This window comes from Geospiza fortis, unplaced genomic scaffold (assembly GCF_000277835.1).
Source record: "Geospiza fortis unplaced genomic scaffold, GeoFor_1.0 scaffold506, whole genome shotgun sequence".
Taxonomy (NCBI): Eukaryota; Metazoa; Chordata; class Aves; order Passeriformes; family Thraupidae; genus Geospiza; species Geospiza fortis.
Genome location: NW_005054493.1, coordinates 154,934 through 170,809, shown reverse-complemented (window position 1 = coordinate 170,809; position 15,876 = coordinate 154,934). Strand labels below are relative to the sequence as shown.

At 43.6% G+C, this 15,876-nt stretch overlaps 1 protein-coding gene across 1 annotated transcript in view; it reads right to left on the bottom strand.

The window, feature by feature from the left end:
* The window catches only part of RASAL2 (RAS protein activator like 2), a 54,014-nt gene extending 42,213 nt beyond the window's left edge, over positions 1–11,801 (bottom strand). The window contains 2 exon segments of the mRNA XM_005428605.2: positions 5,255–5,361; positions 11,360–11,801. Of these exon segments, the coding sequence (XP_005428662.1) occupies positions 5,255–5,361; positions 11,360–11,465 (213 nt within the window). The 5' untranslated portion in view covers positions 11,466–11,801.
* Positions 11,802–15,876: the final 4,075 nt, after the last annotated feature.

The window sequence follows — 15,876 nt, the reverse complement described above, 5'->3', positions numbered from 1 at the left end:
TGATAACGCAGCACACATGCTAATTACAAAACAAGTTATTAAAAATGAGCTTTGCTAAAGCTCGTAACATGAACCTGAGGAATGGCTGCAGGAATATCTGAAAAGAGTAATTACCACAAGTGATAAGGTATCAAGGCAGAAGGAAGGGTCCAATGGGATGTGGTGGGGATAGTGGCCTGACTGCTTCTGCTTAACATCCTTGTTAATCATCTGGAAGCAAAGTTAAACAGCACATTAATTACACTGAGCTATATTAAATTAGGAGGTGAAGCAAGGGCCAGGGAGGACAGAGAAACAACACAAAGGGTTAGGAGCAATTAGGAACCGGTAACACACATTCCTGTGAACTTCAGTACCAGAACTTGGGAGAATCAATTGAAGGGAATTAAAAACACAAGAGCAAGAAAAGTGATAAAAGGGCCAGAAGGACTCATTTGCAGAGGATGCATTAATTAAACTTTGCATAACTTGACTAAGTCATGATTTGGAGGTGAAGAATAAAATGAGTTGGTGCATATTTAAATACTACTAAGCCAAGGACAACTGGAATGTGAGCAGTGTTTAAAGCTGTGTACATTCATAGCTCCCCTACAGTAACTAAGGAATAAAAGGAATTGGATAAAATCAGGTTTACACCAAACGTGAGAATAATGCTCATGCTGTTGAGGTCCACCAGACAGTGTCAGAGCCTGGACACCCCCATCACTGCTGCAACACTGAAGTTTGATGTAATGAACAAATCTGCTGTGGCAGCAAGACACTGTGAAGGTTACAGAGCCTATGAGCAGCACTACCTCAGAATAAAGATATGCATGAAAGTGTGGTCAGCACCCTGGAGATAGTCAGTCACCCAGTTATGCTTTCTGACACAGAATTCGTGGAATAGCCAGCATATCTAAGGCATCACAGCACAGGCAAGTGATAAAAACTGGAGCAGATTCAAACAAAAATGTCACAGGAAGTAAAGAGTAGAAAGTGGAAGGAAAAATGTAAATTTCTATTGAGGGAACAGATTTGAGCACAGCGTTTTTCATGGGGGATGCTGTGGTGCCTCACACTGATGCAAATCAACAATTCCATCTATGCATTGGTGCTGATGCAGAATCAAAAATATGTATTTGTATGCCACAGGGTCACAGAGGCAGCACAGCTCAGCCTTGTCCTACCCTGGCAGCACAGCAGGAGCAGAGCAGTGCTCTGGAGAAGCAACAATCTTGCTGACTGCATAAAAGATGAGGCCGGGCAGCCACGAGATCTCATCAAGCTTTGACCTTCACTGGGGCTGGCTGCATTGTCTTCTGTTCCATTTAGCAGTACTCTTAAAGAGCAAAGAGGCAGACAGCACTTCCATAGATCCAATTATACCCTCGGCCAGAAACAAACCAAGGAAGGCAATCTGCAAGTATCCTACATCAGGGTTCCTATAAAAATCATTGTATTTACTTCAAGGATTGTGCTCTGGCTTTCCTGTCTCATTCACACTTGTTCCTTTGCCTCTTTCTCATCTTTCTCTCCCCATCAGCCAGCAGACAGGGATGAATCATATTATTTGTAATAACAACTCTGAGCCAAAAGTGGAGAGCGCAGCGCGAGTATGAAGGGTGAGTTTAGAGATTCCTCTCCATCCTGCAGGAGGTCTGAGGATGTGGACAGTCCCTTATTTACCCAATTCCAACTGCAGAGCAGTGAGGGAATGTGCCAGGCTGCAGCAGTGCTGCTGGGACTGCACAGTGCCCAGCAGGGAAGGGGACGCAGGGGGAAGGAGGCAGTGCCAGGACATGGTGTGTGTGGGAAGGGAAAAGCTGCTCTCTCGCCCACCCATGCGTCACAGATCCCACTGGGAGCCAGCTCCCTCTGCCTCCCTGCTTGTTCAGTGAAATAATATCTATTATTAAAATTATGACTTTTTCTATATGTGTATTTATAAGCAGCACACTTCTGTCTGTATACATGTGAGTAGACACATTTCTTCATCTCTGTTTTGCTACCTTTTGTGCCCTTCCCTTCCTTCTCAGTATTTCCTCCTGACACACCTGGAAATTGTCAAACATCAATGTACACAGCTGAACTTAGATGGAGACTAATGTTTCAAGTGCAGATAAGAAAATTTGAGGCAATGGGGAAGAAAAAGAAAGGACAAGCACCAAGAGCTCTTTTCTCTGTATGTGTTGTGCAGTGTCAGCATTTGCAGAATACTCTTTACTCCCCTTGGTAGGAGATAACCAGAACAAATAATGGAATCACAGAATGGTTTGGCTTGGGAGGGACCTTAAAGATCATCTCATTCCAACCCCCTGCCGTGGGCAGGGACACTTTCCACTATCCCAGGTTGCTCAGAACCCCATCCAGCCTGGCCTTGAACACTGCCAGGGATTCAGGGGCACGCACAGCTTCTCTGGGCAGCCTGTGCCAGGGCCTCACCACCCTCATAAACGTAGGACATGCTGGTCCATGTAGTGGTTCATCCTAGAAAGGAGTGTAACTACTGAAATTCTGCTTTTCACACACTAGTAAATTTAAATACACATATTTTTCTGCAGTGCCCATGCAGGAGGAAAAAAGGCAAATTTCCCAAACTTTACACATCAGCCCTTAAAAACAAATCCCTCATTGACCACCGCCACTGAAGAGACGACTTAAAAAATGCATTGTCAAGGAAATGTTTGCTTAAAGGCAATTATGCTGCTATGAATCAAAATTCCAGATGCTAAAGCAATGCCAATTAGCAGTATTAAAAAAACAGATGCCTTGTTCTGAGTGAGTACCACTGCCTGTGCTTGAAAGGAAAGAACCTGCACAGAACATGCTGGAAGCCACTGTCCTATTGAGAAGACAGCTTTTAAATAGCTGCTCTGAGAGACAAACTTAAAAAGCTGTAAAAGCAACTTATTATGAAAGTCTCAGCATAATTTTCCATCAGGATGGAAGAAGGTTAAGCTGTCCCCTGCCTTAAGCTGCTTTCTGTTAGAAATCCAAGCAGTGAGTAGACAAGGTATGGCACAGAGTCAGGGCCAGGGGAAGAATCACTGAGACAGCACTATGCTGCAGCTGCCTGGAGCCCTCCAGCCTGCACTGTAGGTGACAAAGCCTGGAAAAACAAAAAAGCAAGTTCTTTTAACTATTAATCTCCTTTATATGCAGAATAAATCCCTGTCAATTAGGGACAACCTCACAGACACAAATTTGAAGCCATCTTTTGCATCCTTCACTTGCAGCTCTTCTCAGATCACTGATCCAAGACAGACTTTCACGAGGTGCCCAAGTCACCTTTCCTCCTTCTGAGAGCTGGGAAATTCTTATTATCAGACAAAGGCAGGAACATGATTCCTCCCCTCTTCTCAGCCACCTATTAGGTGTGTGCCAATCTACCAAGTTAACAGTGGGTTTGGTTTCAGCAATTTTGGCTTGGGCTCATCTGTATTGTTAAGAAAGCTGACTTCTAATTGCAGCTTGCTCTTTCAAATAGCTCACAAGGTGCCATGCTTTAAAACAGGGTGATCTCAGCCCCCATTTAGGAGTACCAGGGTATAAATGGGTTACTCAGAACAAAACCTCCAAAGCCAGAAGCCTTGTCCCCATGAGGAGGACAGGAGGGTGCATTATGCTCCTGGGTGTACAGGTGGTCAGGCAGACAAAGCAGCAGAACCCAGCTCCACGTGGCACAAATAGCTTCTAGCTCTCTGCTGGTTTATGCCCAAGAAAAGCAGCCAGGTACTGCTTCCTGAGCCTATTTGCCAGAGTCCTAAAAGCACAACACACCACCAGGGGAAATGAGAAACATTCTGCAGGGTTCTTGTTTTGAAAGGGAACAGGAGCTAAGAAATATCAGAGAACTATTAGAGAAGAATTAGAGAGCCATTAAAACATTACTTAAGAGATAGGATCATCATTAAAAGGAATGGTACAAAAATGAGGAAAAAAAGGGAGCATATAAAATAAAAAATACAGATAGTCATCAAACACTTCTGACACTTGTTAGACAAAGGCTACTACAAAGTACATATACATCTAAAGGCTTGGGCTATTACTTATAGATGAAGGCAAAGAAAACAGAATTTCTTATAAATGAAGATATGGATAAGACTTTTGAAGGTTCTCAGAGTTCAGAAATCTTCCTGGAACTCGGTATCAAAATCTCAGAACTTGACATAACAGAATATTCTTGTATCAACTTCACATACAACTAGATCAAGGCCCTTTTTTCCCCAAGTACCATCCAGAAAACAGCTCTCTGAAGTGACAGAGGATCCTTCACAGAACACAGAATAGCTCAGGTGGGAAAGCACCTCTGGAGACTGTCTAGTCCCTTCCAATCTGTATTATTCTATGACTCTGAAAAGAGCCCAAGTAAGGATACCCACTGCATTCACTGCTTCCTTGGTCCCTTTCTGCATTCCAATATATCATGAATTCTCAGGTTACTTTAAACACCATATATTCTATACACTCTGACCAACCTTAACACTTGAATAATTTAAATAACTCTCATTAAATCTTTTGGCTGTTTTTTAATTTTATTTTTAAAATGACACGATGCAAGATTTATTCTGAAGTATGAAGATTGCTTGCCAAAAGTAAAGGAGGGCATGAAAACGTTCACATTATTCAAGTTAGATATTTTAAAACATGAACAAATATTGTTGAAAATTATTGGGCATCTCCTTTTAACTTCATGATTTGTCTTCAGTCTTGTAATAGAAATGCCTTTATGCTCCTGGACACACTGATCAAAGACTGCCCAAGCAAAACCCAGGCTGTAGCTGAACCACTCTCATGCACACTCACAGCCAACCAAACCCAGGACAAACCCCAAAGAGCTAAAGAGGAATTGAAGCACCTGCAGAAATTTCATCAGCTTCTGAATAAACTATAAAATCATTTCAATTTTCTATGTACTTCACTGGCAAGAGGGAAAAATAACCAACCTAAAGGAACTTGTTTCCTTGTCAGGGTTGAATATGGAATGCAATCCCTGGAGGCAACTTCAAAAGTATTTATATAGGTCGCTGCCTACATTAACACTGATGTTTCTCTATCTGCAACTTTACATCAAGGCAATGAAAAGGAGCAAGTTAGGGATACATCAGGAATCTTACTGATAATATATGATAGCAAAACCTTTGGTCAACTGGCAATATTAACCAAATATTCCTGTGCCCCCAGGCTCCCGCAGCCTGGCTGTACCCTGTGATATTTGAATGTCCTCCTCCCATCCAATGAGACAAATGCCCCTGTGCAGGGCAGGCACACTTACTGGTACTCTGAAAGGAGAAGTGTTCGGGACATCCATGGAGTTGGTTTTCTCAGAGGTGCTGGTCCCCGAGATGCTCCGTCTGCGAGGAGATCTCTCTGCTGGGACCTCTGAGGAAGAGAAGAAGAAGGTGGTGAATGGGTGCCCGGGGGTGGGGAATAGTCAGGCTTTGTGCTCTCTAGGACAGGAGCCTCAGGAAAGTTTTGAGTGCATTACTAAGCTGCTGAATGAACCCACCTCTATTTACCTGTATCTTATTCACTTGCTAAACTACAATGGCATTTTCACTGGCGGATTTAAGGTTGTGAATCTGATTTGACTGTGGAAGTTTAAAATAAAAAGTGCTGGTAAAGATCAATACCTGGACATACTTAATATTCTGTTACTGCTTGAGAGACAGTATTCAGAGAACTTAAATCTATTTTGTTTTAGATTGAATTTTTTTTTATGTAAGCAGTGCAGTAATTAAAAGAAAACTCCATCCAAGACCCAGGGAAGCTCAGTTTTAGTCCCAGTTGAATGTAATTCAGCAAAGGTCAAAGTTTGGTCGTGCATGATCCCACTACTTGCTCAAAGCATGCAACCAGCAGAAGACTTATAAGTGCCTGATAATATGACATATATATCTCTGCAGATAAAAAAAAATAGGTCAACTTCTCCTTGTTCTGGCTGTATGACCTTACTAAGACACGACTTTGGCATCTTAAATCCATGCAGACTGATCTGATGAGCACGAATATTCATAAAAGTTGCACTAGTCTTTGACTAGTACAAATACTGGAATAATAGCATAACAAAGTACACAGAACATTAAAAATCTCTCCACAAACACACATCTATGCATTTTCATATAGAGCTAGATATGCATATGTATGCATACAGATACCTTTATCACAAGTGCTGCCCATCTCCAGCTCAATTGCCAGACTTTAAGGAATCCAGCTTCACAAAACACCCCCCGACACGGGGAGGGAAAAAATCACTTCCTAGCAGAAAGTCCATTGTTATCTTCTGAACCTTAAAGAGCAAGCCGTGACTCCAGGCAGGGACATTCTGACTCCTGCCGTTCTCCTTTCAAGAGCCAGATGCAGTTTCAAGTTCCATTGCCGGCCCCGGGGATCCGTGCCCGGCCCCGGAGGGACCGCGGGTGCCTCCGACCGCCCCCCAGGCTCCCTCCCTGGCGGGGAGCAGCGGGAGGAGCAGCAGCAGCAGCAGCGCCCAGGACTGACTGCAGCTCCTCAATCAATCGCTCCGGCTGCACATCCTCATTAGTTACTTTCAGGCTATTAACAGACGCCCAACTGCCGGCTTCCCTCCGCTGCCGAAATTTTCCCTGAGCATCCTGATCCACAGCAGCGAAAAGCAAGGTTTATGGGGAGAGACAGCCAGCTGGTGCCACGGGAGCGGCGTTTTCCTCCAAAGAGCCGGGGGAAAAAAAAAGGAGAGAAGCTTTCTTCAGGGATAGCATTACTTGTGATGCCTTTGCACGCCGGATTTTGATTTCAGCAGAGTTATGATACGTCTCTCCCATGGATGCTTGGAGACTGACAAAATGGAGCACAGAGGAGGAGAGGCGAGGGAATCCGGACCCTGCAGTATTAGTGGCTCACTCGGTAGATATTTATCTTTCTAACAAAAGCAAACTGCTGACATCGAGCCCCTCGGTGTTGGGGAAAGGAGTGCTAAGAGGGGGAGCAGCCTGGGGACCGGGCAGAGCCCAGCGCACACAGGCGCGGCGTTCCACCGAGGCACAGCCGGCTGCGGGGCGATGCCCCAGCCCTGCCCGCACCCACCGAGCCCATCCCGGCCCGCCAGAGCCAGCGGGAGCAGCAAGGGAGAGATGGCCTGTGGGGAGAGCCCTCCTCCTCCTCCTCCTCCGGAGCAGCTCCGGCTCTGCTACAGCATCACCTGCTCCAGAGCTGCAGGGTAAGTCCCCATCAGGGCACCCTTGGAGAACAAAGCACTTGGAGCTGGGCCAGTCCAGCCCAAGGTATTTGAGTCCGTCAGACCCAGCGGCTCAGGAGCCTTTGCAGTGCTGCCAGTTTTACCTGACGGTGCACTTTCCTATCACCAGCTGCCTCCCTGGCCTAGATGAAGGGAAACTTTATTTTCTGCAGCACCTGTAAGTACTGCTCTGCCCAGAGCTGTGCTAGGTAGGACATAAAGAATTGTCTCTGCCATTCCCATGTCCATGTAACAAAGGCAAAGGGGATTGATGTATTATTCCATTGGAACAGGGCTAGAGTGAGCACCTTTGATCTCACTCTGACTAGGAAGCAGTAACGTAAGAGGTTTGGCTTCCTCCGCTTCTCACGCGCAGGAAATCACATCAAAGCTGCCCCGGTAATTTAAAACACTCTGTTAACTTTGCTGAGTCATAAATGGAAGCACCAGCACTAATTCCTCACTATTTTCCACAACACGTTCTGCAGGAGGGGCAGCTTGGGGAAGAGCTTAACTTTAAACTGAATGGAGTTGAAAAGCTGCCACAAGGAATGTGCCTGGCTCCCCTTGCCTTCCCTCTCCTCCCCAACATCCCCCCAGCAGCAATCCAACTTTTCTGCAAATAAAATGTTGGCATTTCATCAGCAAAATGAGTTTCTTTTCTCACACCATCACAGAAGTGTACCAAATGGGGAAGGGAAAATGAAATATTTACTAGATGCCTGCAGTGAACTAAAAATAAAAACTACCTTTCCCTCTCTTCTCCTTCTAAAAAACAAGAGCAAATAGACACACTTAGTCCCTAGGAAAAGGAAGACCCAAATACAGCAAAATTGTCAGGATATATTAACTGGAAATCAAAAGCTGAAGCAACTTGCTATGATGCCTGTAGAACAGCATTTTTGCTGAGTCTTGAGAAAGAAATCTATACTGTCACCACCAGGCAAACAATTAAGACAGTTCCCTCCCCTGCTCCACTAGTAATGCTTGAGGCTACTCTTGCATAATCTTCACCTGCTGCAAAAATCAATGCACCTCTCATCAGCTTAGTATTAAATTACAAGTGCTTTCTGCATTGCTCACTCTCAGGGACCAAGGCTACAGATCACATTGTTTATCCATCAAAACAACCTGAAAGCATTTTCAGCCTGTCTGTTTCTGGGAAGAAAAGGGAAAAAAAAGGTAAAAGGGAAGAAAGCCCACCTGACAGCTTCTCCCCATTTCAGCCTTCAACAAAAAATTGTGTAATCTTACAACGGTTTGGGATTGAATGGGCCATAAAGATCACCCAGGCAGGGACACTTTCCACTATACCATCAAACAAATGAGTTGTAAACATCCCAATGGGTCACTTTTATCACCTGATATCTTGGTGATACCAGTAATACTTATGGAAATAAGTATTTATCCAAATAACTATTTACACACTACATAGCAACAGTCATTTCCTAATTAGCTGAGCCAATTACTCTGCAGCGGCAGATGCCTCTGAGGAGGGAACTGCCCAAGGATACAATGCAGGTACAGGTAGGTCTCTTCTCCCATCCTGTTGAGCCACTCTCTACCCTCAGCAACACCAAAGCTTGTTCTGTAGGCCAGGAGGAAGGTTTGTGTAAGCCAGGTGTCTCTTACTACATGGAGCAGTGGTGAGGGTGCCCTCCTTTGAAGGGAACCTCTCTGCCACAGTGGTGCAGCCTCAGTGCCCTCTGGTCACCACAGGGCTCTGGGGGCTCACCTAAATTTCCTATTGCTGGGTGCTGTGGCCACTTGAAACACTTGCTGTGGTGGAAATTTGTATTTTCACTGTGAAGAGCTTTTTCTCCAGGTGGGAGAAGCAGACACTAAACAAACCTCCCAGCTTTGTGGGACAGCCACACCAGGTAGGAATTATTTGCAGATATAGAAGGAAGAACAAGAAGAGGAAGAAGTGTCTCAACAGCATTTTTCTGATGGGGATTACCTAGTGAAATAGGAAGCTTCATATCAAAGTAAATAAAAATGTTAGTGTTTTATCTTACAATAAGCATTCTCTCTCATTTTGCTCACTTGGGGAAAATTCAGACTTGGGCCCAATCCACAGATTGTCATAAAAAATTCATTAAATGCCTGTACAAGAAACCTAAGGTAAAAGCAAACTCAAACCCCCCTAATCTCTTTTAAGTCCTGAAGTCCAAGTTTGTATTCTGACTAAAATACATTATGCAAATCCTGCAAGGTATAACTTAAAGGAAGAAATGGAAATTTGCAGAGATAGCTTTTCTACATTTATCAAGGCAACCAGATGGGGGAAAATAATCACAAGAAGATACATCAGAGTGAATGCAACCAAGTTTCAGCACACTGAAGTGCACAAAAGCTGCCAAGCCTGGAAAGGGAAATACAAAGGGAACCCTGCAAAGCTCACTGGCTGTAGAACTCCAGCATCAAACAACTGCTAGATACAAACTATGATCAACAACTCTCCCAGTCCATTAGCAGGGGTTTGAAAAGAAGCTACTGTGCTTTACTAGGGATTGAACCGATCAGATAAGTCTTGGAAGATGATCCAGGTAACTAGAAAAGATTTTTAATTTACAGACAGGCAATTCTGTTGGTGTTACACACTTGCACTGTGCTGGCAATATAAAAAAGGTGTAATTGAATTAGTGCCCAGTATGGAAGGTGCATAGAAAGCAACCTAAATGATACAAAAAGTAAATTAAAAGATTCTTAAGTCATTGATTCCTAAACGATTTTACAGTCTGAAAGACAAGATCTAACATGTGAAGCAGAGGAACACTAGAGGAGGCTGGAAGAAAAGGCACACATATCACAGGAGAGAATAATTTGGGGGTTTCAAGTATAAACTCCCACAATTTATTTTCCCTGAAAGTTTGGAGGAAACTGTACATGGCATTGAGTGAGTACAACATCAGCTGTTCTTACACTGATGCATTCACTTTGAAGCAGAAGAACAAATCCTCCAGCTCTGCAAACCAAGTCAGAAATGAAGCAGATGCACGTCCCTAAACTGCTCAACACATCCTCTGCCTGGCTGTACAAAATTTGGGATATTTACTCCTTTCTGACCTCCCCATGCAGTACCCTCTAAAACCTCCCTTAATGGCTGACTCCACACACAGCCAAACAAATTGCCTGGACAACAGTGCCAGCACAAAAGCAGAGACAAGGAGCTGCTGCCCATGACCTGGAGATGCTGATGTCCTCGTTAGTTCCTAATGATCTTGGACTGCCCCTGCTAATTCAAATTACCTTGTGTTTGCAGCAGAGATTGCACACAGACAATTAACACAGATCAGCTGAGGCATGGTAACTTGTTCCTGCAGTCTAATTTGTTTAGAGGCTTATGATTTAAACACACATTAGTATGATATCAATATTTATTGTCCTCGTTATTAAACAACAGCCTTGAGCCACAGCTTTCCAAACCAATCTTTTTACTGTCTGTAAAAGGGATGTGAATAGAGGCATTCTCTAAAAAGCAATCCTTTGGGACAGGCTTGCTGCCTCTTGAACACACCAAAGCTCAACAGCTCCTGCCTGTTCCTCTCCATGGCCCAGAAAGCTGCTCCCAGCCTCAGCACTTCTTGCTCTGTGGCAGGATTTTGTCCCTGAGCAGTAGGAATTATTGTTATGGACACAGGAAAAGACACAATGTACTGCAGACATCCAAGAGGTGCCAGTGAACCCTGAACGTGGTCCCAGAGTTAAGACACCACTTGGGCATTTTTATTCTAAATGCATCTGCACATTTCTCTTAAGAAGAAAAACTTTGAGCAGTCTCCCCTGATTTATCTTGCTACCATCACACAGTTCAAAAGTCAGGCAAGCTGACAGAAATGAGAGGAAGTGGACTGAGCCCAGTGATCAGCTTGTCAAAAGGCACAGAGAAGAAAGCCAGAGCAGTAAATAACATTGTTTAGTCCAGTTCAGTTCATTGGCTGCAGGGCACATGCCCATTTACAAGGTAACCCTTACCCAGTGTGTTTGTAACTATTTCAAACAGGCTGTAACCAAGTTTAGTTAACACTGCACACCACTTAAAAGCTCTTAAAAGGAAATAAAGTCAGGTAACTGAAAGACCAAAGAAATTAAGCACAAAAGTGGTAACGTTTCCCAGTAAAGTGTTCAAACCCCCAAAATGCAGTTTGTACCCTACCGTACCAAGGAACGACAGAAGGCTTTTCTCATCTTCTGTGCTGCTATCCAGCCATTCAGCCACATGCCCAGGAGAAAGCAGACTTATTCTCCAGCCAGAAAACTTTTCCATACAGAACACAGAAAGTGAACGAAGCAGGGTAGGAAGGATGGGGAGGAGCTGATGGTCTTGGGATTCCAGTCCTCCAGTTACTGCCTACACTGGCAAACATGGGAGCCTGATCTGCCCTGTTCTCTCAACCCTACCCCTGCCACGGCAGGCATGGGTGGGAGCAGCAACTGGGGCTTGGACTTGTCCCTTTGTGGCAGGTTTCAGTCCAAGCAGGAACAGAGAGAAGGCAAAAAAGGGAAGCAGAGGACACTGAGGTCTCAAAATCCAGAAGAGGCAGCAGGTTATGACAGAATCAACTTAAGTAAAAACACATCAGTGCTGAAGTAGCTCAAATAAGTCAGCACAATAGCTCATCAGCTAAGTGCAATGTAGCCCTACCACTCCTCACAGTGTTGGCTTTGTTTGAAGGCTCAGGTATTGTGCTTTATGCTAGGGAAAAAAAAAACCCAGCAAGCTCAGAGGCAATTTAAATCCCCTCCCCACTAGTAACGAGCCTGCATTCCCCTGTTTACAAGCCCCTTCCTGCTCCAGCTATTATCCCAGCATCCCAGCCTTCCTTGCAATGAATTTGTTCATGCAATGGCAGGTTGATCAATGTGTGAATAGGAAGCTCCCACCCCTCCCTCTCCCCTCCTCCTGCGTGGCGGCGGCATTGATCGGCAATAATGGAATCTGCTGCTGGCTGCCAACAGCAGCACGGCCGGGGAACTGCTCCTCTTCCTCAGCACCAGGACAGGGGGAATCCCTCCTCTTCCTCAGCTCCGAGCACAGCCACAGCCCTGCTGGATTCAGCCCCCACTGCCACAGACACAGGTAAGGACACAGCAGCAATCTTGGGGGCTTCAAAGAAGCCATCAGCATTGATGGGGGGTTATTTATCTAAAAATTAAAACCAAGCCATCAGCGCTGATGGGTGGTTATTTACCTAAAAAAAATTAAACCAAGCCATCAGCATTTATGGGTGGTTATTCATCTAAAAAAATAAAAACCAAGCCATCAACACTGATGGGTGGTTATTTATCTAAAACAAAAAAATAAAATAAAACCAAGCTAAATGGGAAATAATTCTGCCCTGCCTGGACAGTGAGCTGGCTCTGCAGTGAAGCCTCGTTGCTGTGACTTTATGAAGGGTCACATTTAATCGTGCAGGATTTACAGTGTAAGGTTTATTCCACACAAAAGAGCGTTTTGCAGGTTTACACATGCACGAGCAGTGACGAATCCTGGTAAGTGAGGGACTCCTGGGCCCCACAAATCAAAATTGCCTTTGTCCTCAGGGGATGGGGCTGATGCTCTGATCAAACTGCACTCTTTAAAGAGACAGCTGCCTTTTGCTCACCAGTTTCTGAACCTGTCTTTATTTTAAATAATTCATACACTTGCCAGTCCCTATTACAAACAAGGATATTTGCTGACCACTGACTAAAACCCAAGCTACACCAAAAGGCCATTAGATCAGCAAAGCAAAAAATTAGATACCAACCAACAAATGAATTGAAAAAAAAAAAAAGAGCTATCAAGTCCCAGCAGGGAGGAAAATTCCAATTACTAAGACAAACTGTAGCAAGTATTGTTTGTGCAGGACAGATATTTTCATAAAACACCTGCCAAGCAGGGCAGATGCTGTACAGAATTCCCAGTTAATGAGGGAACATGGGACAGGCAGTTCAGGAGCCAGGTACCCCAGCAGCATGCCAGACTGAGCAGAGCTGTCCTCCTGTTCCCAGTGAACAAGTGCAGCTGTATCCCATGGCTGGGATGGAAACCCAGAAACATTCCCTACATCACATAAAATCCTGTGATAGATAGATTTCCCACCTATGCTAAAAGAGCTGATTTATTTTTTTAATGAACTGTTCCAACAGATTTCCCTCTGTGTGTGGGAGGATCACATTTTGTCCAACTTCCACAAGTAGAACTTTTTCTTTAAGACTGTGCAAACTGATGATGTAAATCTACTTGCAACAAGAATAGAATGAAAGAACTTTTAGAGAAAGGATTAGATATTTATTTTGGTCTATCTGGTTGGTCAATATGAAATTAAAATTTCAATTCCTTTCTTTTAGTTCCCTAATCAAATACTGTACTCACAATCACCTGGGTGTCTCTCCATTAAAAACTTGCAATATTAACGACCATCTCTATAAATAAAAGGTTCTAGAGAAAACAGAGTTATGAGTATTGATTTCCCATGAACACTTACCAATTTTGTATCCTTTCTAGGAGTACAAATCACATACAGATCCTGTTTTCCTCCCTGGCTGCCTCATCTTGTGTAATAATTTAGCTTTATTAATCCTTTTCAATATTTTATAATGGTCCTGATAGCAGGGGAAGTATATTGCATATCAAATAAGGAACTGGCTTATTGGAGTATTTTTAAATATGGGAAGATAAAAAGAACTTTGTTAAAAATGGAGCTAGAACTGGCAAAGACTTCAGCCAGGAGGATGCAACTAGGAACTGAAAGGACAGTGAAGTTTTTGATAAGCAGATTTCTCCTGGGAATTAACATTCCTGGGGAAACCCACAGAGGGGAAAACCCTGAATAAATACATCCCTATTATTTATCTTCATTTTCTGTGGTTTAACAGGTCACACTAACATGCAGTGCAATACTACAACAGTCACCTGCCTGCAAGGGACTGTCAGGAGGTGGAGACAGACATCAGAACAAAAGCAAGAATCAAAAAGTCCTTCTAAGAGACTAAGTCATGAACACAGTCCCCATAGAAGTCCTGGGAATTTGAAGTGATAGAAAAGATGTAGAAGAGACACCAGATCCATTTAACCTGACATGAAACACCTTTAGAACCTCCCCAGTGACTTCATCCATTCCCTGAATTATCTCTGAACAAAGACCTGGCTTCCAGAAAAAGGGACCTCCAGTTGTCAGCACCCTCACAAAGACACAAAGAGCCTGTCTGATCCCCTGTAAGCTGTTCCAGTGGTTAACTCCACTCTGCTTAGCAAATTGCTCCTTAGTTCCAAGACTGAATTGATGAGCCTCATCTCCCAGCCACTGGGCTCTGGCTGAGGTTTGTGTGCTTTGACAGACCATTGTCAAACACTGGGATCAGGAGTGTCCTCTCTGCTTACATCCTTTGAATACTTAGTTTCAAACAATCCCTTCAAATGTATCTTCAGACTCCTCTGGAGCATTGATTTTGATTTTAAAACGTTTGCTATGCAAGAAAGCCAGAGACAGCTCCATAGCTGCAGGAGGGATGTAGTGCTGGTCACAGCAGAACTTTAATTGGGAATTGCTTCTTAAATTTGTCTTAAAGAAGGTCTTGTGCTCTAAAGCTTTCCAAAAACCATTAAAAAAGTCTTGTCCAAATTTTCCAGGGCAGTCAGATTGTAAGATAAAATGCAAATCAGCATGAGAAGACTATTCAAAACATGACTAACTTATTTTCATGCTGTGGGACCTACCTACACTGGGAGTTTGTTGAACCGATGCAAATCCAGATACAAATGGCTCTATTGACCAGAGCAGAAGTATGGAAAATATGAAAATATAGAGGTGGGAAGGGTCAGCAAAGTAGTAAAACAAACAAACAAAACTAATCAAAAAGCAGGGATAAGAAGCAGTTAATATCCATCTTGAGAGACTGCTTTTCAAAATTAGCACCAGTAGCTGTACAGAATAGCAGGTGAGAACATGAGAAAACCTGTTCAAAGTGTTTGGGTTTATCTCCCTCACGCCTGAGTTCTAAAAGCAGATGAGTTCTTAAGTCTGAAAATCAAACCAAGCCCTTCTGCTTTGCAGCATCTTACAAAAAGCAATCATTTAAAACTTGTATACATCACTCCCTGGTAATTCCTGCATTACAGCCACTGACTGAACCCTGCAGTTGTCACAAATGTCACTCTCCTGAAGTTATGAGTCTGAAACCTGTGAAGTTAAGCAGCTTTGCCATCCTGTGAATTTAAAAATTACCTTTCTTGATCAGTAAAACTACCTGGAAACACGAGTCTCAGAGTTTTCTACAGGAATTTTCAGTAAATGAGAATTCATAATAGATGCAAATAATAGAGCAAAGATGCCTTGTGATGCAGATGCTTTGTAAGCACATAGTGTGGGATTATAAATCATAATGTATTAATGTTCTCTGCATGAGGCATTTTCAAGGCGAGGAAAAATGGGTCTTACATGCACTAGGGACAGGTGCTGACAGCCTGACTGATGGATATTGCTTTAGGCAGGAGATGATGCCCTCACAGCAATATATGTTAGATATTGTACACCCAAGTCATTCTTAACAAAATGTCTTACAGATAATATAAGAGGGAATAAGAAACAATGAGTGTTTGTTTCTCCAAGCCCTGGAACAACATCATGTGTCAGGCAAAACTACTCACCTTCATACCTGCCCATCAGGAAATAACAGGGGTTATCTGAGCACTT